The sequence below is a fragment of the Ooceraea biroi genome, chromosome 7 (assembly GCF_003672135.1).
Source record: "Ooceraea biroi isolate clonal line C1 chromosome 7, Obir_v5.4, whole genome shotgun sequence".
Taxonomy (NCBI): Eukaryota; Metazoa; Arthropoda; class Insecta; order Hymenoptera; family Formicidae; genus Ooceraea; species Ooceraea biroi.
In genome coordinates this window covers 13,299,307-13,321,852 of record NC_039512.1, presented here as the reverse complement: position 1 = coordinate 13,321,852, position 22,546 = coordinate 13,299,307, and the positions used below count along the sequence as shown (strand labels likewise).

The following is a 22,546-nucleotide window of genomic DNA, read 5'->3' as shown; positions in this document are numbered from 1 at the left end:
AAAACACAACATGAATATATCTTAAAAAATTGCGATTAATCGATTTTAATCCATTTGAATGATCGTCACGTTTAGACATGAGATCGTTATGTTGTTTTGTACGTATAGGTAAACGACTATGCTAATCTATCTGATTAAGGCCTGATTCCACCAACATCGTTTAATTTTAACCGTAGTTTAATTCACTCTTTGTCTCTTTCTAAGGCGGGTAATTAGAAAGAGATGAAAAGTGAGTTAAACTACGGTTAAAGTTAAGCGACGTTGGCGGAACCGGGCATAAATCCTGACAGTTTCATTTCAACCACGTGACACGAAAGTGACGCGCGAAACTCGAGCGGACCCGAGAGGGTCTGCGCTGACATCGATTATCATCGGTTGGTCACACAGTTTCTATTGCGTAGAAATATATTTCTACAGTCAAAGCGCGTATCCAATCTTTAGAGCGAAATGGAGACACGGCGCATGCGCGAAATGAGTCATAAATGTGTTTACATTTTGCGTCGCTATTTTGCAATCTTCCGCAATATTAATAGGATACATTAATATTAATAAGAATGTTAATATGAAATAGCAATATTAATAGGAAAATATTAATAATTTGATAGAAGCTTCCATAAATATGGTGTTGCTCGGTTTCTTAATTATCCATTTGGCGCATGCGCTCTAACCTGTGTAACAAGTACGTACGCACTGATTGGTCCGTCCGATAAGCAGCAGTCCGCCGTCTAGTGTATTATGTCAAAATAAAATTATAATGACAGAAATAAAATATTAAATTAAATCAAGAATAAAATTATGTCGTTATATATAATTGTTTCACATTTATGCACACGTCTTGTGTTATATCAAAATATACATATATAATTTGTGTATGTGTGTGTGTGTATTGAATACTGTTTACGGCCTGAAATCATTTTTAAATATTGTTAATTAATTCCTTTTCTTTGTTTAGTATTTTTACAATATTTCAATTGCATATAACTAAATTGTAAAGTTATTACCGAAGTTATTATAGTGCATTATAGATATGCGTTATCGGTTGGCCATACTGGCGATAAGCGGCGGTGTTTGCACCCGACCGACGAGACAGTGCGCGCGATGCGCGTGTATGTGTATGATGTGTCGTATACAGCCGTACATTGGAAAGCGTCGTATAAATAAGCTGCGAGCTCGCGAGAGCGACAGCATTCGCGGCAATTCGTGGTCTCCGTCGGGAAGCCAGGACTGATTTGTTAACAGTACGAGCGGCTGCTGCGTCGCTTCCGCGACGCCCGTCGACCGAAAATGTCATCGCCTACACAAGTGGTAAGAAACCAATCACGGTAGCTTTGTTTACACGACGGCGACGCGTTCCTCTAGTCCTCCCGCCAGGTTGATTTCCTAAATTGTATCTGTCATTGTCATCGCGTCGCGATTTAACGTCGGGGGAAAAACTTGTGCTGCTACTTCGTTTATTTGTCTCTTCGTGCGAATCACGTACACTGTTTTCTTTGTTGGACGCGTAATGTGTTTGTGTAAAAAGTTACTTGATCGAGTCAATCGATCCCGAGCTTTAGTCCTTGTGAAAAAGAAATAAAATTTAAATATTTAATTTAGACGTATTTATGTATTATACATTTTGTGAAACTATAGTATGTTATATAGTGTGTCATGTATCAAAGTACTGTCAAGGAATTTACATACTGGATTCAAGAAAAAACACTTTTCTTGGAAAACATTCAGCTTGTGGCAATTATGTATATTTGCTGTATATTTTATAAACACATTATTTGTGTAGGTCCTTCAGTTATAGCAGAAATATTTACATTTGTTTCCAACAGTAAAAAATAGGAGATGAATTTTTTATATCTTTTTTTATACACACATAACAAATTAGATCACATTTATGCACACTTGTATTATATCAAAATATACATATATAATTTTGTGTGTGTGTGTGTGTGTATTAAATACTGTTTATGGCCTGAAATCATTTTTAAATATTTTTAATTAATTCTTTTTCTTTGTTTAGTACTTTAATAATAATATTTCAAATAAGTAGTTGCATATAATTAAACTGTAAAGTTATAACGTTAACAAGTTGTGTAGTAATATTAATCAAGTATGCAAACGTTTTGAAATCATAAAAGACAAAAAAACAAGGATTTCGATATCACATGTATCCTGTTTTGAAATTCCTCAAAGATTGATTCACTGCAGTTGTTATGGTAATAGCCTGCTATTAAAGAAATCACTGGATTGGCATAAAGTGATCACGCTATATCAAAGACTATTGTGCATTCCGGCAGTACCAGTGTTAGATAATGTACTATCATATACCTAACTGGATTAGATCAATGATTAGGCTTCAGTGACTATGGGTAGACCTCTTTGAAACATGCAATATTGTTAGTTCTTTTCAAAGATGAAAAGCATATTCTATCAAAATATTTTGCCAAATGTCTTAATCTACATGTAAATAATATTTAGTAATCTATTATATATACTTATCTATTTATTATAGATTTCCTAAAAATTATTCTACTAGAAAATATTATATAATACTGGATAAAAAAAAACTGAAAAATATTGGACATCAAAACTTGTAATAATTACATTGAATTACAACGCTATTGTGGTAGTAAGATTAATAAATGAAAAGATAAATGAAAAATATAATTACTCTTAGTTTATTAGTATGGACTGCAATCTCCTACAGAGAATGTATTTACTGAGTAGTATCTGCTATGTATTATCTGCTACCTTGTAAAGCGTTTCATTAGGCTGTGAATAATAAGCTAAAGGTCATATCAATTGCGATAATAAAGCGATAATGTAACAGATACGAAATTTCTAAAACATATTTATTATTTTACTGAGAGTGTTTTTTGCTGATATCTTTTACGCTTAGACACAGATAAGTTATCTTAAGATAGCTTGTTTACTGTTGCAACTGTGCTGAAAATACGCATAAGCTTTGTTAATGGAACGTTAATTAACGTTATTGTATGAATGAGTCTACCATGTGACTCATTACCATGTGACGCATTTTTTTTGTCACGTTGAATACCTGTTGTTTCATATAGATAAATTGTACAAATATTTAAGGTGTTAATATTAATTTTTTTTTTAATATGTTATGTTTGATACGTTACTGTTGTCATTTCCATGAAGCGTAGCCTTCTCAATAACGAGATAATCTTCTGCATTTCAGATAAAAAGTATTGGGCCAAAATTGGTACCGTTTTTTAAAAGTGTCTCGGTATATTTTGTGTTACTCGCTGAACAGCCGTCTCTGCTGGCGGCGTGTTTAAAATGCTTGCCGATAATAAGTCTCATTGTTTTCATCATCTTGCATGGAATAAGTTTGTCGAAAGAGTAAGTAAAGGCGTTCTGCGTGGATGACTTTCACCTCAACGGACAACTTTTAACGGTATCATTAAAATTCGTGTTTTCTTTCTTCTTTTCTTTTGCAGATATGCTTTCTCCCGGCGCATATTAACAGGATTAGTGTTTAGTTGTATAGGCGACGCACTGCTAGTATGGCCTAATTGTTTCACCGCGGGGATGTGTATGTTCGCTATCGCGCAAATCATGTACATAATCGCATTCGGATTCGAACCCCTCAATTTAACGCTCGGGGCGATACTGTACATGTCTTGTTCAGTTGGTAAGATTCACGAACGTGAATAGTTGAGATTTCCTTCGACCCTGCGATCACGGGTTACGCTTAATCCGCGTTTATCTGCGTTTACTAATTGATCGTTGCTGTGTTTCCAGTCATATATGCTCTGATGCCTGGGCTGAACGGAGTTCTAGCAATAGGAGTGCCAATCTACACAGTATTACTTACTACCATGGCATGGAGAGCCATATCAAGAGTACAATTATTTGGGGTAAATTTATGACTTTACGTCCAGATGAATTTCCGTATTATCCTCTTTAAATCGTCGCGGTATTGATCACTTCTTATAATAGTCTGTGCTTTTTATTCCAACATATGTAACAACAATCGCTATTAATGGTGTGTACTGTAAAAACATATCACATGAGCTTTAAGGAGACTTAAGCGTGTTTTATGTGTAGGAGTTATGGACATGGACTAAGCTCTGCAGTTGCATTGGAAGCATTTGTTTCGTCATATCTGACACTTTACTCGGATTTCATTATTTCCACAGTCCATTACCATATTCTCAGGTACGTATGCAATCGATTGCGCATATATAATATATATGTATGTATGCATATTAACAATATCATGACTAAGGAATAGCATGATCCAGAAACCCGTGAACATCGTGATTATTAATAATAATTTGACTTTTATTTTTTTACAGGTGTCTATCATGTTAACATATTACGCGGCACAATTAGGTATAGCTCTGAGTGCGGTAGACTCCAAACCCAGCAGTAATAATAATAGAGTGCCTGCCAGTAAAGATTGAGACATTTTATCCTCTTAGATGTTATCTATCAGGAAGTACGCATGTACGGATGCAAAGCAGATGCGAGAGAGAGAGAGAGAGAGAGATACCTACGTATCTGCCTTAGAGCATAATTCCACTAGGAAATTATTGTGATAATTATCTTTAAACTGTTGAATATTTCAAAGCCATATTAGTCGAATAACAAGACGATTGCGAAATGGTACCACGCTTTTAAAGAGGGAAAAGAATCCATTTCTCGTTCCTCTTATAATTACAATATTATTGAATGCAACATCGCCAAAGCCCGTGAAGCTCTTACTCCGAACGTGGCACGAGTTTCACGGTTTGCCGCTGAACTTTCCCCAGCAGGCGGTGAACTCGAGTACGTTTCCGACGAAATTAAAATAAATATGATTCATGACCGAATCGTGCCACGCAAGCTGACCAGAGAACAAAAGCAGGCACGCTATGATCGTTGCACGGACGTTAGTAACGCGTGCGATACAAATCCCGGATTCCAGGATTCACTTATCGTTGGATGCAAGACATGGTTCTTTGTTCCGTGGAACAGAGCCGGTCACCAGACAAGGCGGGAACGTCGAGACAGGAGCAAGCTCCTCGTGTACAGAAAGAGAAGAAGATCAATTGTCTTTGTATCAATTTATGGTGGTACCTGTAACGATAAGGTGTACCTTTGACTGTGGAGATAGATTTATATTTCTTTTTTTATTAGAATGTACGAACACATAGGGGTGTCCTATACACAGATTTCATACTAACCACACTTGTGGTTCCTATTTTTTGTATGCATGTAAAGAGATATTAAAGAAAACGTTGTATGTAGGTAAGAATAGGTGTGAGGATACGCGGATGTTATTAGCAAATATACATTTCCGTCGGCTTTCTCAGCTGAGTAGCATAACATTTTACGTTTCTCGTCAAACTAGACGAATTATTTCCATAGTCTGAAATATATTCTAGAAATCGCAGTTTCGTAAATGTAATAAAGAGTATATTAGATTGTTAGCGTTAAGCGTTTTTTATGTGTAAGATTGCATTTGAAACTAGTAGAATTGTAATTACTTCTTACTCATACTTGGGCCAAAATGCAATAATCTGCGCGAGGTATACGTCGCGAAGGGCGAGTATCTTAGATACCGCCGTGTAGGAAAGATATTCTTGTATATGCATAAGATATGTATGACATGACTACCGTTTAATTTACATATAGTGTCGTCGGTGTTATCCTCCGATAGCCATATCTTGTAGAGAAATAACTGCAAAACAGCTACAAACTGTGCATACCGTAAAGATATTCTTTATATTAATCTATATTGCGCACTATAATCGTCACGTTACGTGATATTGCTTGTGTCTCTCTGTTACAACGTCAATCCTTAACACTGCCAGTTTGTTGGCAGAATAAAGAGAAAATTATCGCGATAGAGAATCGATAAACCTAGCTTACAATAAATTCAATTGGTATCTATAGTTAAATCGAACTCTTTTCATGCAAAAATGTAGTGGCCAGAGACACAATAGAGACACAAATATAAAAAGAGTTACAAATCCCGAAACCTTAATTCTTACATAAATGTTCATATAACGTTCTATTCTTTTCCACAAATTTGTTAGCAGTTAGATAATTGGAAATTTTATGAAACAATGTTTCTCTATTTTTCATAACGCTGAACATTATTATCAAGTTTCTTACATGTATTTTCGTGGCTGTGGCATGAAAAATGAATTGTTGAAGAGTATATTTTTATTCCATTCACCTTTATTTTCTATCCCGTACAAATATATAAGTACTTGTTTCATACAAATATAATAAAGTATCAAGATTAGTTACAATTTACAATACCTATGTATATTTAGGAATTTAAAAAACTAGGAATTAAAAAATATTCTTTATATATTTCGCTGACGCTACTTAAAAAAAAGTAAACATTTTTTTAAGCAGCGTAAATTTATCTCCATCGACATTAATATAATATTATATTTGCGCCAAAATAGCATTTCTCTCGAAAGTACGATTTGAAATAATTTTATCAATTGTATTGAATTCATGTATTGCATTGCTGATGAGAAGAGAATGGGGAAAATGAATGTGACAACCGTAACAAAAAACGTAACGAGCAAACCAAAAGTCTAGCAGAACTGTATAGGATCAATCGATTCAACCGATATAATCCTCGCGCGGATGCTCTATTATTGTAAATGTGATACACGATGTATCCAATACATGAAATATAATACCATGTATCAGTTAAAAAATGATGTAAGATTTTTAACGCGGACACATGGCGTGCCTACCTCCATCCACCGGCAATGTGGCGCCTGTGATGAAGCTGGCGTCATCGCTCGCCAAGAAAGCGATGGTTTTCGCGATTTCCTTAACATCGCCCGTTCTTCCCAGGGCGTGTGTTCCTTTGCTATGATCGAAAAAGGCGGCCAGCTGCTCCTTGTTCATGCCGCTTCTCTCGTGAAGATTCGTTACTATGACTCCAGGATTTACAGAGTTTACTCGCACCTATTATAGTTTTATCAAAAAATATGTTAAGCTAATTAATAACTCTATTATTATGCCATTAGTTATTATTAGCTGCTGTTATTTATGTTGCAAATAGATCATCACTTCTCCGAGTGTACCTGCTTTTCTGCTAATTCCAGAGCGATGCAGCGTGTAAATTGATCCACAGCTCCTTTGCTCATGCAATACGCTAAGCAACCTGGGAAAGATCGCAATCCGGTTACACTGGAAACGTTGACGATATTGCCCTTTGTCTTGATCAGATGTGGCACCGCTAGTGCTGTCAGGTGATACACTGAGCGAACGTTTATGTTGAAGACTCTGGAAACATATTTTCATAGTAATGTAAGCACACATTTACAAAGCTATAGATACATCTTTTTTCTGTTTCTTTATATGTACATAAATATACGTTTAATTATCACTAAATACCTGTCGTACTGCTCCACACTTGTGGACTCTATGGTACCAGTCTCCAGAATACCGGCATTGTTAACTAGAATATCTAATTTGCCATAATGCTTGACCGTAGAATCAATGATATTCTTCACGTCGCTCTCATTAGTCAGCTCTCCCGTCACGACAAACGTCTTAGATTTCCCGCACTGTTCAGCTACTTTGTTTAAATTATCCATATTGCGCCCATGTATCGACAATGAGGCACCAAGTTGAGCCAAGTGGACAGCCGTCGCAGCTCCAATTCCCGAGCTGGCTCCTGTTATCAGGACAACCTTCCCCATGAAAGACATCTAGAATAAATTTTCATTGCATTAAAATTAAATTGTAGTGACAGTTGTTGGCATAACCAGTGCGACGATACTTATCAGAAATAAGTTATCAGTTAAGAATCATAACAGACTAACTTACACACAACATGCTCTCTATTCTTCGGATTTATTATTCTAATATTAATTTAATTTAAAATTAATTAGGTGTACATTTGAGTCTTCTTCAAAGAGAGAAATAGAGAAGGATCAACGTACACGTTGTGCAACTGAGATGGATATATCTTCGTTTAAAAATTATGCAAAATGTCGCAATTAAATTCTTACAATTAAAAAATATATGAATATATGCTTACCTTAAAATAGCGCGATAATCTGTCTATTGTTTTAGAATTTGGGGAATAGAAGTTTAATAATTTATGACGTAGCAGGAACTGATTTGACCTTCCGAACCGGACAGCAGTCGGTACAAACGGGCAATAACAAGTATCTTCAGCAACTTTCAGGAGACTTGGTCCATTCTTTTTCTCCCCACTTATGCCATTCCTTATCACCGACGTACACGTATATGTACACACCACTGATCTATATAAATGAATTGCAGACAGCCTTTGTTTGCAGACCACCGGAGTGTACCCAAATGAAGGTCGGCCATCTTGTTAGTTACAGGTCCGCGCATGCGTGTCGGTTGCCACTATTATACGTCTATGGATACAAGTATGATCCTGTATCGATATTATTGTACGGTTTACGTAGTTTTAAAAGTTTTCTATCTGTTTCACAATGGTGCGATGTTGTTTTTGTAATAGTATTTTAACAAAAGGATGTGGACGGACATTTCACAGATAAGTATAGTAAAATTACATATAAAAGGAAATAAAAAGTAAGAAGTGCAGGTTATGTTTACAGAATAAATAATTATGATTAACTATATTGTTTCGTTCAGTGTATTTAATAAATAAATAAAATTAAGTATTTTTTATTTTCTTTTTGTGAAGGTTTCCTTTATCAGATAAATTTATGTTGGAGCAGTGGCTCAAGCAAATACCAATGAAGCATTGGACACCAAATAAGGATAGCCTCCTGTGTTCAGATCATTTTACAGAAAATTGTTTTGACAAATCTACATTTCAAGTACGCTTAAAATCTGATAGTGTCCCAACATGTTTTGGAGATCCACAAACAGCTTGTATAATCTGCAAGCGGAAACGTTCACATGAATCGATGCACTCATTTTTCAAGTATGGTTTTTAAATATTGTTATATTTTATTTGTAAAACTTTCTATAATTCTAATTCTTATTTGATGTAGGTTTCCTTTAGATAAACCTGTACTTCTCAATAGATGGCTGGAAAATATGAATTTGTTAAATTGGACACCTACTCAGTTAAGCTGCTTGTGTTCAAGCCATTTTGAAGTATCCTGTCTAAGGAAAGTAAAAAATAAATACTGGTCTTTAAAGGAAAATAGTATCCCAACGATATTAAATCCCAGTGATTGTGATCCACTGTATCAAAATATTGGTAAGTTAAACTTTATAATGTTTAAAATTACTTTAAATACTACATTTTATAATTACAACTTGAAAAATTTGGAAACTCTTGAGTAGAATGTGTGATAATTTACATTGCATATTTTAAGTTTTATAATAAAAATATTATTTTTTGATTTCGCAAATGCAATATAAACGTAAAGAATTCCTATATTTTTATTTTGCAGAATTCGAAAAATCTACGGAAAATACTCTGCATTTAAATGAAAACAAGTCCACATCAAATTCTGTAACAAATAATGTTTCGCATAATGTACCGTTAATAAATGTAGTTATTACTGAAGATGCGAAGAAGAAAAATCTTCAGAGTTACGAAGCGAGAACGTCACGTCTGGCCATCTATCGGTCGCTTGGTGAATCAGAGGTGGGAATCACACACACTTGTGTTGATTTTTATCTCTTGTTCCATAATCGAGTACATTGAAACGTATGATGTAAAAATAATTAATACTCGCAAAGTAAGTAGAAATTACTATTTTTTCTATATTAATTATATAATTTCAAATCAATTTAATAAAACACATTTTTCGTTTCTGTGGAAACGTGAAAAATATGTTTTTAAAATTTAGGTCTAAAATCGGTTTCTATTTAAACCGTTTCTTAAATGATACTTTATGTTTCTTAGACATTAGATACGTCTAAGAAACATATATTAGGCTAACATGTGCTGCCTGGGTCATCTATCATACGCACGACTGTAGAAGTTTTATTTATTACTTCCTCTGGTTGTAATCTAGTGTAAGTCGCATTTAATATAGGTATATCATCTAGAGCTATACAATTTCCCGTTGTTGCACCCTTAATTTCTGTTCAGAGCAATAATCTTTTGAAAGCAGCTTTGAATTGTCTAACAGTAGGATTATTATTCTGTCGTCCAAAAGCTCGAATGCATCCAAAAAATATCTCCAGATGATCTTGACTAATTTGATATAACGGTATATATGGTAGAATTTGTTCCTTATCGCATATATTTTGATATAACGTTTTCAAACTTTCAATATTAATTAAAAAGCCAAGGACTCCCGTTTTACGATTAGAACATACTACTAATTGCCCATTTTCAAATTTTAAGTTTAACAAATATTCTTTGTATTCCTCCAGTTTACATAAAACTGATTCGTAATTATCTGGATTTATTGAACGTTTATAAAACTTTTTCGTAAATTTCTAGAATTAAAAATATCAAATAAGTCGTTCATCATCTGCAGGAATTCCTCTGTTGCTTCAGATTGTGCAAACTTATCGATATTACCAACTAAACAAACAGATGATATAGTTCATTGTCGATAGGTGACACTACTAGTAGCCCGTAAAGACATGGCCGACGATCAAATCCCCCTCCCCGCCATTGCTTCACCCCCTCAGACCTATGCTCTCTCCTTTAACTCCGTGATTGGAGACGTCGCTATTTAGCCTGCTGCAACCATTTATATAGATCGGTGGTACACACGCACACACACGTACGGGGAAGAGGAATGTACACAATATCAATTTCTCCGCCTCTTTGCACATTATCAAAAAAATATTATGCACATTGGATGATAAAACTTGTATGTAACATTATGACTCAAGAAGTTAATTGTTACGATATTACTATAAAAATTAACCAGTTTATATCCAAAATGATTTTTTATTTTTAAGTGAATAATTTTCTACTCGGTTTTAAAGATCTGTGCAATATATCATGCAATATTGCTGTGAAAATAGTGTTGTTGTTTGATTTATGATTTGTAACGTTATCTGTTGAACTATAAGCATAACTATAATTATATAACTATAATTTTATAACTATAATTTTTAGATTCGTTCAATATCTTTTGTATTTTTAGTTTTTATCTGATTGGAAATGATTACTTATCGTAAATAAACGGAGCTTCTCTGTGTAAATGTTAAAAATGTAAGACATAATTTAATATATTAGAAAGCTAACTTTTCCAGAAAGTTTCCACATTTTTTGTCACAAATATATATTCAAATCAAATATTTAGAATGAAAGAATTCAGTCAAAAAATTGCTCATGATCATTATAAGCTTCTCCATCTTTCTGATGGAAGCTGAATGCTGCGATAATAAAAAAATGAGAGAGAGAGAGAGAGAGAGAGAGAACTAAGGATATATCCTCATTGCGTAAGTTTTATTTGTTCCAATTCATTTGTTATAATGGCCAAGTACTCTTCAACTTTCGCCAACTGTTCATCGATGTTTTCGTTACTGCGTTCTTGTTCCTTCACTTTTTTCACGACCGCTTGAAGCGACAATTTCGCGCTGCCTAACATTTTTCTTTTCTTAACGATCGCGATGTCAGTAATGCAACGTAAATACGCTTGCGCTAAGTGACGACACAATTCCAGCACATTTTGAATTGTATCTTCACTGCGAGGCCAATTTGGATTTGAAACTGCAGCACGGTGCGCCTGTTGCAGATACTGTGCTGCTTTCTCCGCATCGACGTCCGTTTTTCTTAGCGCAGTGAGTTGAGCATACATTCTCCAAATATCCGGACTGTTAGTAGTGCTAGAAGTAATCCTTCCAAATAATGTCAAACTACTCTGAAGCAAGCGAGAGGCCGTATTTCCATCCGCATCATTGATGTTATTTATTATAGCATCCACTAATATTTGAAGCACTTGAATATCCGAATAGTTGCCCCTCAAGTCTAAAATGCGATGGTAACAACGAATAACCTGCAACAAAGCAAGATTGTTAAAAACACCAAAGACTGATACAAATAATGTAATTGTCTGTATAATTGCTAATATTAATATCATATAATATCCTTAAAATATCCTTGTGCGTGCGTGCGTGCGTGCGTGCGTGCGTGCGTGGTGCGTGCGTGTGTGTGTGTGTGTGACACACTGTGACTTTTATATTATATTGGATATATTTATATGAATACTTACCTCTGAAAAATGCCCTAAATCAACGCTGACAACCATCAAGTTGTCCCATACTTCCCAACGGTCGTAATTACATTTTATGGCATCCTGTAGAGACTTCCAGGCTCTTGGCTTGTCTCCCAGTTTTATATATGCTTTCGCTAAATTGTTCCACGCTTCGAAAGACTACAATGTTTATTAAATCAAATCAATACGAACATACAAACTAAATGCTAAATTACAGATAATACAAAATGTACATACAGATTGTTCTAAAGCGCAGTAGCGCCTGTATGCCGTAGCAGCTAACTTCCAATCCTCTGTCTGCAGTGCTGCATACCCCAGCCTGAACCACACGAGTTCTTGTATGTTATTTAACTCGACTGATAACTTTAAATGTGGTACAGCCTTAACATACTGCAAAGTAGAGCAAAGTAGACATTCATATTTGTTTGAAAAAAATTTCAAACGGAATGTACTTAAAAATATTCACTAACATCTTTCTTTGCAAAATGATAGAAACCCCAGTGCCTCTGCACTCTACTGCTTTTCCCTTCGGACAATTTCCATGCTGTTTCATAGTGATCTACATCTCCAGTTGCATCCCCCAATAGGCACCACAGTTTCACCGTTGGCCTTTTAGATAATTCTTGTTGAATGATCTCAGCTGCCTGCAGACAAATTCACGAGTTAGTAATCGCGCTACATTTTTCGAAAGATGCAAGAAATACATACCTTGTGCTTCAAATTTAATGTGTGATAACAAACGATCGCGTCCTCCGATAATCCCAACTCTATAAAAACTTGTAGAGCACCCTTTACCAAGCCAAGACTGAACATCACATTGGCCCACTTCTCCTTCAACGTCCAAATAGGTTTCATTCCGCTTGCAAAAAACAGATCCATTCTTCTAGCTACAGACGCCTCGCCGTTATTATAATCGTTTAGTAAAGACTCCGCTTGCATCATTGATCGTTCGACGGTTCTCTTGTCGTCGGATTCCAATGAACAACGATGGCACAAGGAAGTCATCTTTAACGACCAGTTCCTAGTGTTCTCTATAACTCTCTACGGGACAAATTTTTATTTTATGCCATTTAATGGCATTTTTTAATAAGAAAAGGACACGAATTATATAATTAATATAATAACATTATAAACTTACAGTTAGGTAGGGCTTAATTTCCTCATCAGTAAGTTTGTGCTTCGGTTGACACAGCTGCAACTGAACACTATTAAATGTTAAAATATTTATTATTCCAATATGTATTATAAAATCCATGCGACATGTTTAAATACGGGACTATGCAAACTGTACTTACTATTTCGCTAAAATTACTGCTTCCTCCAACATACCCAATTGAGTCTCCTCTTTGCATTCCGAAAATTCAATACGTTCCAACCTCAATTCGTCGTCTAAATTCACTGACTTCGGCATGTCCTCGCAATTTATCGACGGAAAAATGTCTTTATTAATCTCTACTTTTAAATATAATTGTGCCTTTTCCTCTTGTTGATACTTTGTGCGCTTTCCCATTGCACCCTCCAGACTTAACGTTAAGCCTGCTACGTTTTGTGCGCATTCAAGATATCTCTCAGAACTCTGAGTCCTTCTGTGATACAAATAAAATCTGGCAACTTCTAGATTAAATAAAAGCTTGCAAAGAAGATCTTCTAATATACGAAGACCACTGATTTGCACAATTAGATTCTCGGTTTCTTCAAACAGTATCCCCAAATTCTCATCTAATACACACTGATGTAATAAATTAGCTCTAAACAGCCACCAAATGCAACTTTTGTACTTCAGCTGCAACTCTAAATTGGAGAATATTTTCTTAGACAGCCAGAGAAGTTCTGGCTTTTGTACATTTATATTACACTCATCATGCAACGATAACTCTTTAAGAGCTTCACTCCTCCTGCTGGCCAACCAATCAATGTTCTTATCAATGCACGGACCTGTCCAATTGCATTGGCCAAAGTACAACAATGAGGCTATTCCTGTTTGCAACCATAACAGATGCGTATCATTTTTTATTATATCCTTATGCACAATCTCTTCCAAATTGTCACCATTGCTCACTGCTTTGATTGTATATGCAGAAAGATCATTATTTAGTACATCCTCGTACTGACCATTTAATATGCTGTATAAATTCTGAGACAGATTGAAAACTAAAATAAAAAATAATTATTTAGATAAAATCTGTGGTATTTTACAATTAATTATTATAATTTGCGAGATAAGAAAGAATTGATTACAAGTATGATTAACATTTCAAAAAAAATATAATAAATTATTTACATCATTTATAATATATATAACAGAATAATAATTCTTATCTGCGTATACAAGTTAAATATATGACGTATATTTAACCTACCTCTATCTACAGAGAAATTAATTAAAAGTTTTATTTCTACGCTTTCGTCTATCTGACCTGTGTCCGCAGCCATACTATCGTAATATAATTAAAACGCGTAGGAAGAGAGAGAAATTGTATTTATTCTTGTCTAGATGGAATTTATTTCACGTAAAAGACTAAACACCGACCACGCGACCATCAAAGCTAATCAAGGCACATTAAGGTTAGATCCAGGATCAAATCACTCTTAATGTGGATAAATATTTACTTTAACCCGCTCAAATTTCCATAAAAATATACTTAGTCGATGTGTTTTCGCGTAAAAAGAAAGATTTGACAAGAAAAAAGTGTCGCTTTGCCCTGCAACGAGATATTAATCGTTAAGGTTCTGACTGTTTAGGTTAGAAAACCTGTCATATTTGAAATTACAAATGTTGCACACTCTGACAGTTGGCGCCAATTTCAAATTATGTTTTAGATTTACCTGTGATATTTTATGTGATAAAATGAGCAAAGCACATGGTGCGGTGTTTGTGGGGGGGGATCTTGAAAATGTCCTCAGGGTAATCCTTCATGTACTAAATTCATCTTTTTGAAATATTGAAATGATCTTTTTTTAACAGAAATATTTCATATTTTTGAATATGTAATGTGTATGTAGATACTTTTGTAAGTTAAAACTATGAATATTTCTTAAAGTACAGGTGCGACGATTTATTTGTACAGAGAAAGAAGAAGTTTCATAGTCAATTATGTAAATACAAAAAATTATTTAATTTTCAGATATGATGTTTAGTAAAACATAGTAGTACTAGTGACAAACGTGTTTGAGATCGTAGTTACCAGAATGAAGGTATATGTAGCAGAGACATGTACATTTTTCTAACATTTCCAAATGTTACAAACAATATATATTATAAATATTACGCTAACAGTTTGTTACTTTCTTCAAACGTTGCTGACAAGTGCCGCAAGTCTCTCCGAGTAATAAGGAAGTAAAAAGGAAGCAGTCGCTCACTGTGCTTATGAAGTGAGCACTTTGTCAGGTACGCGCCGCACCGAGAGTATTATCGGCTTCATCTGTATCCGAGGTCGTATATGCATCTATATACTCCTAAAATTACAAAGGTAAAAAGTTGCGCACATAGAATCACACGCGAGATAAAAAAGCATCAGCTCATATTACCTCTTCATCTCTTGTGTTTCTTTCTCCCGGTTTTCTTCTATTGCTTTCACATGATACCATGCTGCTGCTTCAGAAATGCCAAAGTTCTCTGTAAGCCGGTGGTATTTAGTGCGGAATTTTGTCCAGCAATACTTTCAATTCTGCCTCCTTTTTTATTGCTTTCACATGATGCGATACCGTTGTTTTACGAATGCCAAGCCGATCTGCGATCTTCTGGTGTGTTTGGAATGGATACTCAACGTACAATACTTCCACTTCGCTTCTAGTTCCATTACGTCTGCAGTGTTCATGATAAACACCCGAATCAAACTTTTTAAACCACATTATACAGACACTATAAGGCCCGTTTCTACCAACACAGTTTAAACCTATAATCCCTAGTAACATTCGATTAAGTTAAGTTAATCGAAATATTGGTTTCTACCAATAATTTATTCACGGTTAAACATATCAAATCCGAGTTTAAATTAAACGGGCAAGTTTGGCCGTTTAGAGCCAGATAAACTACGGTTAAGAAATGTAACTAGCATTATTTGTGTCATTTTTATATTTGTGTTTGCATGAGAGAGTGCCACAGAACTTGTTAGGTTAGAAACGTCGGATGTCAAAACATGGCATGTTATAACTTTGTACTGTCATCTTCTGATGACGAAGATATTATTCCACACTATAATAGAAGAGAAAGAAGATTTAAGGAACTTGTTAATTACTTTGAAGTATTAGATGAATTAGAATTTAAAATGCGATTCCGATTAAGTAAACAGACAGTTTTATTGATATTAGAACAGATCAGAGAAGAATTAGTATTCTTGACGAACAGGTAAGTTTTTGAAATTATTTTACTAGTATTTATAATTACAATTATAGAAATTTAAAAGTAACACGAAGATATTCTTTTAAGAAACAGAGCAGTATCTCCTACAGAGCAACTATTACTGACGCTTCGCATGTACGCTACAGGATCATTTCTCAACAATGGGTGATTTCAGTGGAGTTAGTACAACTTCTGCACACTATATTGTACATAGAGTTAGTGCAGCTATTGCCAGACTTCGACCCCATTATATTAGATTTCCAAATACAGAAGAGGAAATAAGAAAGGAACAATTACAATTTTATAATATTGCACATTTTTCTAGAGTTATTGGCTGCATAGATTGCACACATATCCGTGTTCAGTCATTTGGTAAGTTATATAACTATTATTAAATTTACTTACTGAATTATTATTGTTATTATATTATTTATAATAAATAATGATCCTCGTTTATTTATGACCAAACTGGCAAAACAAGATATTGTACAATTAACACGACGTTTCGACATATGTTTTAGGTCCTTTTCAAGTGTAACAGATTATAGTCACTCGTTCCAAAAAGTAGTAGTAGTCTTAATCATAAGATACACGGCTGCGTTCGAGAGTTGTCGTTACTGCTCACCTTTGTTACCTTTCTTATGTATTTCTAATTTTTTTGGTTACTTTTTGAAAGGAGTGACTATAATTTGTTACACTTGAAAAGGACCTAAAACAAAGGTTGAAACGTCATATTAATTGTACAATATCTTGTTTTGCCAGTCTGGTCATAAATAAACGAGGATCATTATTAATTGAAACTACTGGCGTGGTGAAGAAGTTTTTTTTCGAATTTATTTTTAATATCTTATTGTTATATCTGATTGTATAATCTGATTGATATCTTATTGTTTTCTGAGTAATATAGGTGGTGAAAATGCTGAATTATTTCGCAATAAGAAAGGTTATTTTTCAATAAATACTCAAGTAGTATGTAATAGTAATTTAGAAATAATATAGTTGCTCGCTGGCAAGGTTCTGTACATGACAGTACGATTTTCAACAATAGTCGTTTAAGAGCAAACTTTGAGAATGGAACATATAACGGTTTCTTATTAGGAGATTCTGCATACCCCTTATGGCAATACCTTCCAACTCCGTTAATAAATCCACGAACTGCTGCAGAACAATTGTATAACGAATCACATATTCGTACGCGAAATTTAATAGAGCGTCTTTTTGGTATCTGGAAAAGAAGGTTTCCAATTTTGGCACTTGGAATGCGATACCATTTACCTAGAGTAATGACTGTTATCACTGCGACAGCAGTGTTGCATAACATTGCTAGGCATAATAATGAAGTAGATCTAGATATCGATCCAGATTTGCATTTGCCTATGCCATGAGACGAAATGTTAGCAGATTGCAACATAAATAATGGCATTCACAATAACGAAGCTATTGATGTAGCGATTTGAACAGAGTTGATCCATAATTATTTTACCAAGTATGTTGCGGTTTTATCTACAAATTTTCCAGCTTTTGTCTGTAAATTTTATTCGCTATTAGTATCCTCATGTTATACATTAATACATAATTTTAAATTGCATATTAATCATGTTATTATAAAAAATGTAAACACATAATTTATAATTATAAATTATTTATTATAACTTATTTCTTTTTCAACCCTTTGTAATAATCTAAGGAATACAGTGACTTCTTGGATCATCGATTATGGATTTAATGCTTGAGAAAACATTTAACAGATTCATTTAAAGACAACTGATCGATTTGTGAAACTGCTCTGTGAAAATATAAATTTAGTTATGTTAAGATTTAACAAAGATATTAGTTTTAGTTCTTTCTTTGTACATTTCTTGTTTGTGACATTGTATTGAAGAATATTATTTTAATGCATTTTATTATCATATAGAAATTATCTAAGCAATATGATTTAAATTAACGAAATTGTCTTTCTATTAATCTATTTAATTTGTCTAAGAATAATTAAATCATAATTGAATCATATTTGTTATCATTTTCATGTGACAGAAATACGTGTAGGAGGGAGAGAAATATCGAATATTATTGTATTTATTATAACTATAATTTTATAATAAACGTTAATTTACATAACATGTAAATAGAGTACAATATCTCTTATTCTAAACAAGCATAAACCAAATCACAATCATTATCACAGTACTGCAAAAACTAAACCATTTCTTGTTTTATAATTATCACATTAATAAAAACAAATTATTCATTTAATAATTATGTTTCAGTCTTAATAAAAGTAACATAACATTCACGAAAACATACTGGGAATGCTGATAACATACCGTAAACTTCAAAAATTTTTTAAATAAAACATTTTTTAAATTAATTGTAATTTTTAAACGGAACAAAAAGTAAAACATACGTATTAGAGAAAGTAATTATTTCTATAATTCTTTCTTCAAAATGTGATCTTTTAATAATAATTCTTTTTCTAATAATTGTACCTCCAATTCCTCTTTCTTTAATTGCATATTCAAGATTTATACTTCAACTTCAATTTTTCTTCTTAAATCTTCTTGCATATATTGAACGAGTTCAGTCTTTGATTCTGCCAATATACTAAATGCTGACATTTTGGAACGTGTTTTTTTTTTTGTTTTGGCGTAATTTACAGCGTTTATTAATATTTTGTAACTTACTTTGGTCATTCGAGTTTCTTTTTTTTTTGGAGTGGAATGCTTATTCTGTTCTGTAAAATCTGTACTGCAGATATCTTTGGCATGTTTCGTTTTTGTCCTCTTTGTGCATTGTCATTTTCTTTACAATGTTCTGCAGTATTATTATTCACAAACTAAAACAATATGTAATATGCACACATAAAGACATATATATGTATATGTATATATACAAAGATCAGACATGTTTATGTAACAACATAATGTTATGATTAAATTAATTAATATAATTATCATAGGAACTTTAAATTTTAATTGTGTTGTGAATTTTAATATTATTTGACACTTACATATGAGCTATTTGCATTGTCATCTATTTCGTCTGCATTTCCATTTTTATGAATTTCACTTTCTGTAGAATAATTAGTATCTTCATATCTATTTGATAGATCTCGAAAAGAATCTCTCTTTGTGCTAACATATTGGTTTTTCAAATACTGCAAGATAATTTGTATCCATTAATATACAAATTGTGTGTGTGTATGTGTGTGATATTTATCTAAATCTACTTGCACACTTACATCTAGTACATCAGTTTGATCGGGATTTTCATTCATATTGTCTTCATACATTACATTGTCTTCATTTGTAACATTCATATCATTTTCATCCATTATATTCATATCATTTTCATCCGTTATATTCATAGTATTGTCAGTACGCCATTCCTCTGTGGTCATAGTATTTCTTGTCATTTTATGAGAATCTGCATTTGAAGCTATTGGAACTTTATATGAACTTATACTTCGAATTGTAGAATCATATTTGTTTATATTTGAAAACACTTGAGAAGTTTCACATAAATTTTCATTCATTTCTGTAAAGAAATAACATAATACTATATAGATATATACGAGATATATAAGTTAGGCTGCGTTCGGAAACATCACCTGAGTGCCCCAGTGTATCATTTTATCCTTGTTGTTCATTCGCTGAACAAGGATAAAATGATACACTGGGGCACTCAGGTGATGTTTCCGAATGCAGCCTTATTTATTTTAAATATAATTTCTTTATATAATATTTAATGAATTCATATATGTGTATATATATATATATATATATATATATATATATATATTATGATTTTAAACATATTACTCACCTATTATAGCATCACTATCAAAAGTATTGATTAGGCCATCAACAGAAGGCTTTATGATATTTCGCACAAGTTCCATAGTTGTATCTGATCTAGATTCACAAGGTCCTTCGCCTAATGTTAATATTATATTTTAGACTTTTATAATTATTACATATTAAAAAATAAAATTTGATACATAACTTGTGACAACTAAACAATAATTGTCAGTCAATATTAACATTATTATTGAAATAGTAATTAAAAAGAATAAAATATTGAGATGGAAACATAAATAATTACTCAGTATCAAAAAATTCAATATTAATAACAGATCTATATAAAAGTATGAGATCGAAACCTTTACCTGTTTTATACAATACCATCTTTTCTTCTGCAAAGAACTTTCTTGTTTTTTTTTTAGATTATCCCAACAGCTTTTTAATACTTCAGAACTTCGAAATTCAGTTGAGGATGATGAACTATTGAACATTTGCTCTATTTTTTTCCAATATTTGTCCTTTTCTTTCAAATTTACCATATCTGATTTTTTATTTTCTAATATATGTTTAAAATGGGATACAAAATCTATTAATCTTATCTTTTCCGCTTCCGAAAAATTCGTAGCACGTTTGCGTGGTTGTTTGTTATTTATGTTTTCAGTGTTCATTATTAATATTTTACTTTAAATTTAATAGTTTTTATTAATTTTATAGTTTTTATGTTTAATAGTCTTTCCAATATTACGTTCGTCACAAGCACTGCTTCAAATGTCGACTCGTATTCATCAATATTAGATCTACAATTAATGAACAGCATATAAATGACATATAAACTTAATTATATTAGAAAAAATATAATACTATGATATATTACCTCTGTCAGCTACGTTCGCAGTTCGGAAATATTCACAGGCGAGCAAAGGTTATGTGAGTACAAGACAGAATACCGTTAGAACCAATATTAGGCCAATCAACGTTCGAGTTTAGTAAGATTCTAGAGTTATGACACATAAGGTATAAGTTTAGCTAAACGTTCATACTATACGTTGGTAGAAACCAATCAGCATTAAATCTAGGTTTAAATTTAACGAAAGATTGGCTAAACTGCAGGTTAAGGCAAAGATGGTAGAAACGTGCCGTAATGACAAAACGACGTAACAGCGTAAAATAACTAGGCGGAAAATTTCTAGTAACTTCAGGTTACGCTTACGCAAGTTACGCTCCATGTGCCTGCTCCCTGAAGTTCAGAATTGTGCGTGTTTATTAACGATATCGGTATTTATAACCTGTTATTATATTCCCTAACTTTAATCTCTCAATTATGTCGGAGCACATTTTCTGTCAACTACATTTCCGGGCTATAATTGCTGTAAAGCGCGGCTGTTCAGACCCATTGCGTGCAGAGTGCAACATGTGAAATCAGTACGTTGTTATATGATGATCATGATTCTAATAAACGTCTATCGTTGTATCCTAAAAGCTGAGGCTTACGCCCGTTAATTTCAAGTAGATCTGACTGCATGTATCATCTTTTTGATACAGGTAAGACTGTAAACTGTACTTCAAAATACTTCTGCGCATCCAGTTTCTCCTTTGTGAGTCTTCAAGGGTTTTTATATACTCCCTGAAAAACATTTAATGTTTTCAGATAAAATTTCAATGCATCAACAAGTCCTACGAATACTTAATTTCTTCGAATTTCGTTCCAGGGACAGCGTCTAGTGCTTTCATGTCACATCCAAGAACGAGATTAAAACGGCTCGAGAAAAGTGAAATAAGCAAGAACTTGATGAGATGAATAATAAAAAGAAGATAGTGGAAGATAATTGCAAAATGCATGGATTTAGAAGGGGACTCGACGCAGAAAAGATTATTGGCGCGGCGGATGATAATGGAGTACTGATGTACTTGATGCAATGGTGGGTAAAGGTTCTACTCCGCTCTAATTAATTTGATCACGATCGAAGCTGATTGCTTAAACAAAAGTGATGTTGTTAGTGCAGGAAAGGAACGGACGTGGTCGACTTGGTATCCTCCACGGAGGCCAATATAAATTGCCCTCAAGTCGTCATCCAATTTTATAAAGATCGAATGACCTGGGACGTAGCTAAGTCCAGTGACAAATAAACGCGCTTCCTTACAAGATATTCGAAGATATTGACATTTATTGCAATCGAAATGGTTTAAGATCCATCTGTATCCTGTATAATATGATCTGAACGTATAATAAATACTGTTTTTATATTATATGTTTTTGAATTCCTACTCCCTTCACGCCTCCTTAA

At 33.5% G+C, this 22,546-nt stretch overlaps 5 protein-coding genes, 1 long non-coding RNA gene and 1 other non-coding gene across 18 annotated transcripts; 4 read left to right on the top strand and 3 right to left on the bottom strand.

Annotated features, from left to right (window-relative positions):
- Positions 1 to 1,072: 1,072 nt before the first annotated feature.
- LOC105286574 (lysoplasmalogenase-like protein TMEM86A) lies at positions 1,073 to 6,166 on the top strand. The gene is made up of 6 exons (XM_011351614.3): positions 1,073 to 1,305; positions 3,194 to 3,357; positions 3,456 to 3,649; positions 3,760 to 3,875; positions 4,066 to 4,176; positions 4,317 to 6,166. The coding sequence occupies exons 1-6, from the start codon at positions 1,285 to 1,287 to the stop codon at positions 4,422 to 4,424; spliced, it is 714 nt and encodes a 237-aa protein (XP_011349916.1). The 5' UTR covers positions 1,073 to 1,284; the 3' UTR covers positions 4,425 to 6,166.
- Positions 6,167 to 6,174: 8 nt separating this feature from the next.
- On the bottom strand, positions 6,175 to 14,920 carry LOC105286569 (3-oxoacyl-[acyl-carrier-protein] reductase FabG). 2 transcript variants are annotated; one of them, XM_011351609.3, is made up of 11 exons: positions 14,480 to 14,920; positions 13,415 to 14,270; positions 13,258 to 13,324; positions 12,828 to 13,160; positions 12,590 to 12,763; positions 12,357 to 12,509; positions 12,117 to 12,278; positions 11,571 to 11,900; positions 7,372 to 7,688; positions 7,059 to 7,260; positions 6,175 to 6,939 (listed from the first exon to the last, which is right to left on the bottom strand). In XM_011351609.3, exons 1-11 carry the CDS (start codon positions 14,550 to 14,552, stop codon positions 6,697 to 6,699), a joined length of 2,910 nt encoding a protein of 969 aa, XP_011349911.2. In that variant the 5' UTR covers positions 14,553 to 14,920; the 3' UTR covers positions 6,175 to 6,696. The 2 variants fall into 2 exon arrangements, with proteins under 2 accessions (XP_011349911.2, XP_011349917.1); XM_011351615.3 differs by lacking the exons at positions 11,571 to 11,900; positions 12,117 to 12,278; positions 12,357 to 12,509; ... (3 more) ...; positions 13,415 to 14,270; positions 14,480 to 14,920 and adding an exon at positions 8,021 to 8,275.
- Positions 8,359 to 15,389, top strand: LOC105286568 (THAP domain-containing protein 2-like). 5 transcript variants are annotated; one of them, XR_003406787.1, is made up of 5 exons: positions 8,359 to 8,905; positions 8,976 to 9,187; positions 9,384 to 9,674; positions 9,842 to 9,954; positions 15,245 to 15,389. XR_003406787.1 is itself a non-coding variant. In XM_026971169.1 (4 exons), the coding sequence occupies exons 1-3, from the start codon at positions 8,685 to 8,687 to the stop codon at positions 9,638 to 9,640; spliced, it is 690 nt and encodes a 229-aa protein (XP_026826970.1). In that variant the 5' UTR covers positions 8,359 to 8,684; the 3' UTR covers positions 9,641 to 9,674; positions 15,245 to 15,389. The 5 variants fall into 5 exon arrangements, 2 of the variants coding, with proteins under 2 accessions (XP_026826970.1, XP_026826969.1); XR_003406786.1 differs by lacking the exon at positions 15,245 to 15,389 and adding an exon at positions 11,046 to 11,111; XR_003406785.1 differs by lacking the exon at positions 15,245 to 15,389 and adding an exon at positions 10,507 to 10,739.
- LOC105286571 lies at positions 15,155 to 16,246 on the bottom strand. Its single transcript, XR_895264.3, has 2 exons — positions 15,648 to 16,246; positions 15,155 to 15,575 (listed from the first exon to the last, which is right to left on the bottom strand). It is a non-coding gene; the product is annotated as an uncharacterized LOC105286571 (long non-coding RNA).
- Positions 16,247 to 16,258: 12 nt separating this feature from the next.
- Positions 16,259 to 18,579, top strand: LOC105286572. The gene is made up of 5 exons (XR_003406779.1): positions 16,259 to 16,265; positions 16,412 to 16,467; positions 16,549 to 16,640; positions 16,787 to 16,833; positions 17,369 to 18,579. It is a non-coding gene; the product is annotated as a putative nuclease HARBI1 (transcript).
- Positions 18,532 to 21,285, bottom strand: LOC105286567. Of its 4 annotated transcripts, none has more exons than XM_026971167.1 (7): positions 21,136 to 21,285; positions 20,627 to 21,058; positions 20,284 to 20,394; positions 19,700 to 19,995; positions 19,469 to 19,615; positions 19,143 to 19,294; positions 18,532 to 19,051 (listed from the first exon to the last, which is right to left on the bottom strand). In XM_026971167.1, exons 2-6 carry the CDS (start codon positions 20,643 to 20,645, stop codon positions 19,148 to 19,150), a joined length of 720 nt encoding a protein of 239 aa, XP_026826968.1. In that variant the 5' UTR covers positions 20,646 to 21,058; positions 21,136 to 21,285; the 3' UTR covers positions 18,532 to 19,051; positions 19,143 to 19,147. The 4 variants fall into 4 exon arrangements, with proteins under 4 accessions (XP_026826968.1, XP_026826966.1, XP_026826967.1 ...); XM_026971165.1 differs by having other exon boundaries at positions 18,534 to 19,069; XM_026971166.1 differs by having other exon boundaries at positions 18,534 to 19,062.
- Positions 21,286 to 21,433: 148 nt separating this feature from the next.
- LOC105286563 (chromobox protein homolog 1) lies at positions 21,434 to 22,508 on the top strand. 4 transcript variants are annotated; one of them, XR_003406788.1, is made up of 4 exons: positions 21,434 to 21,683; positions 21,804 to 21,856; positions 21,971 to 22,180; positions 22,260 to 22,402. XR_003406788.1 is itself a non-coding variant. In XM_011351596.3 (3 exons), the coding sequence occupies exons 2-3, from the start codon at positions 22,056 to 22,058 to the stop codon at positions 22,386 to 22,388; spliced, it is 249 nt and encodes an 82-aa protein (XP_011349898.1). In that variant the 5' UTR covers positions 21,456 to 21,856; positions 21,971 to 22,055; the 3' UTR covers positions 22,389 to 22,508. The 4 variants fall into 4 exon arrangements, 3 of the variants coding, with proteins under 3 accessions (XP_011349898.1, XP_011349899.1, XP_011349897.1); XM_011351596.3 differs by having other exon boundaries at positions 21,456 to 21,856; positions 22,265 to 22,508; XM_011351597.3 differs by lacking the exon at positions 21,804 to 21,856 and having other exon boundaries at positions 21,456 to 21,683; positions 22,265 to 22,506.
- Positions 22,509 to 22,546: the final 38 nt, after the last annotated feature.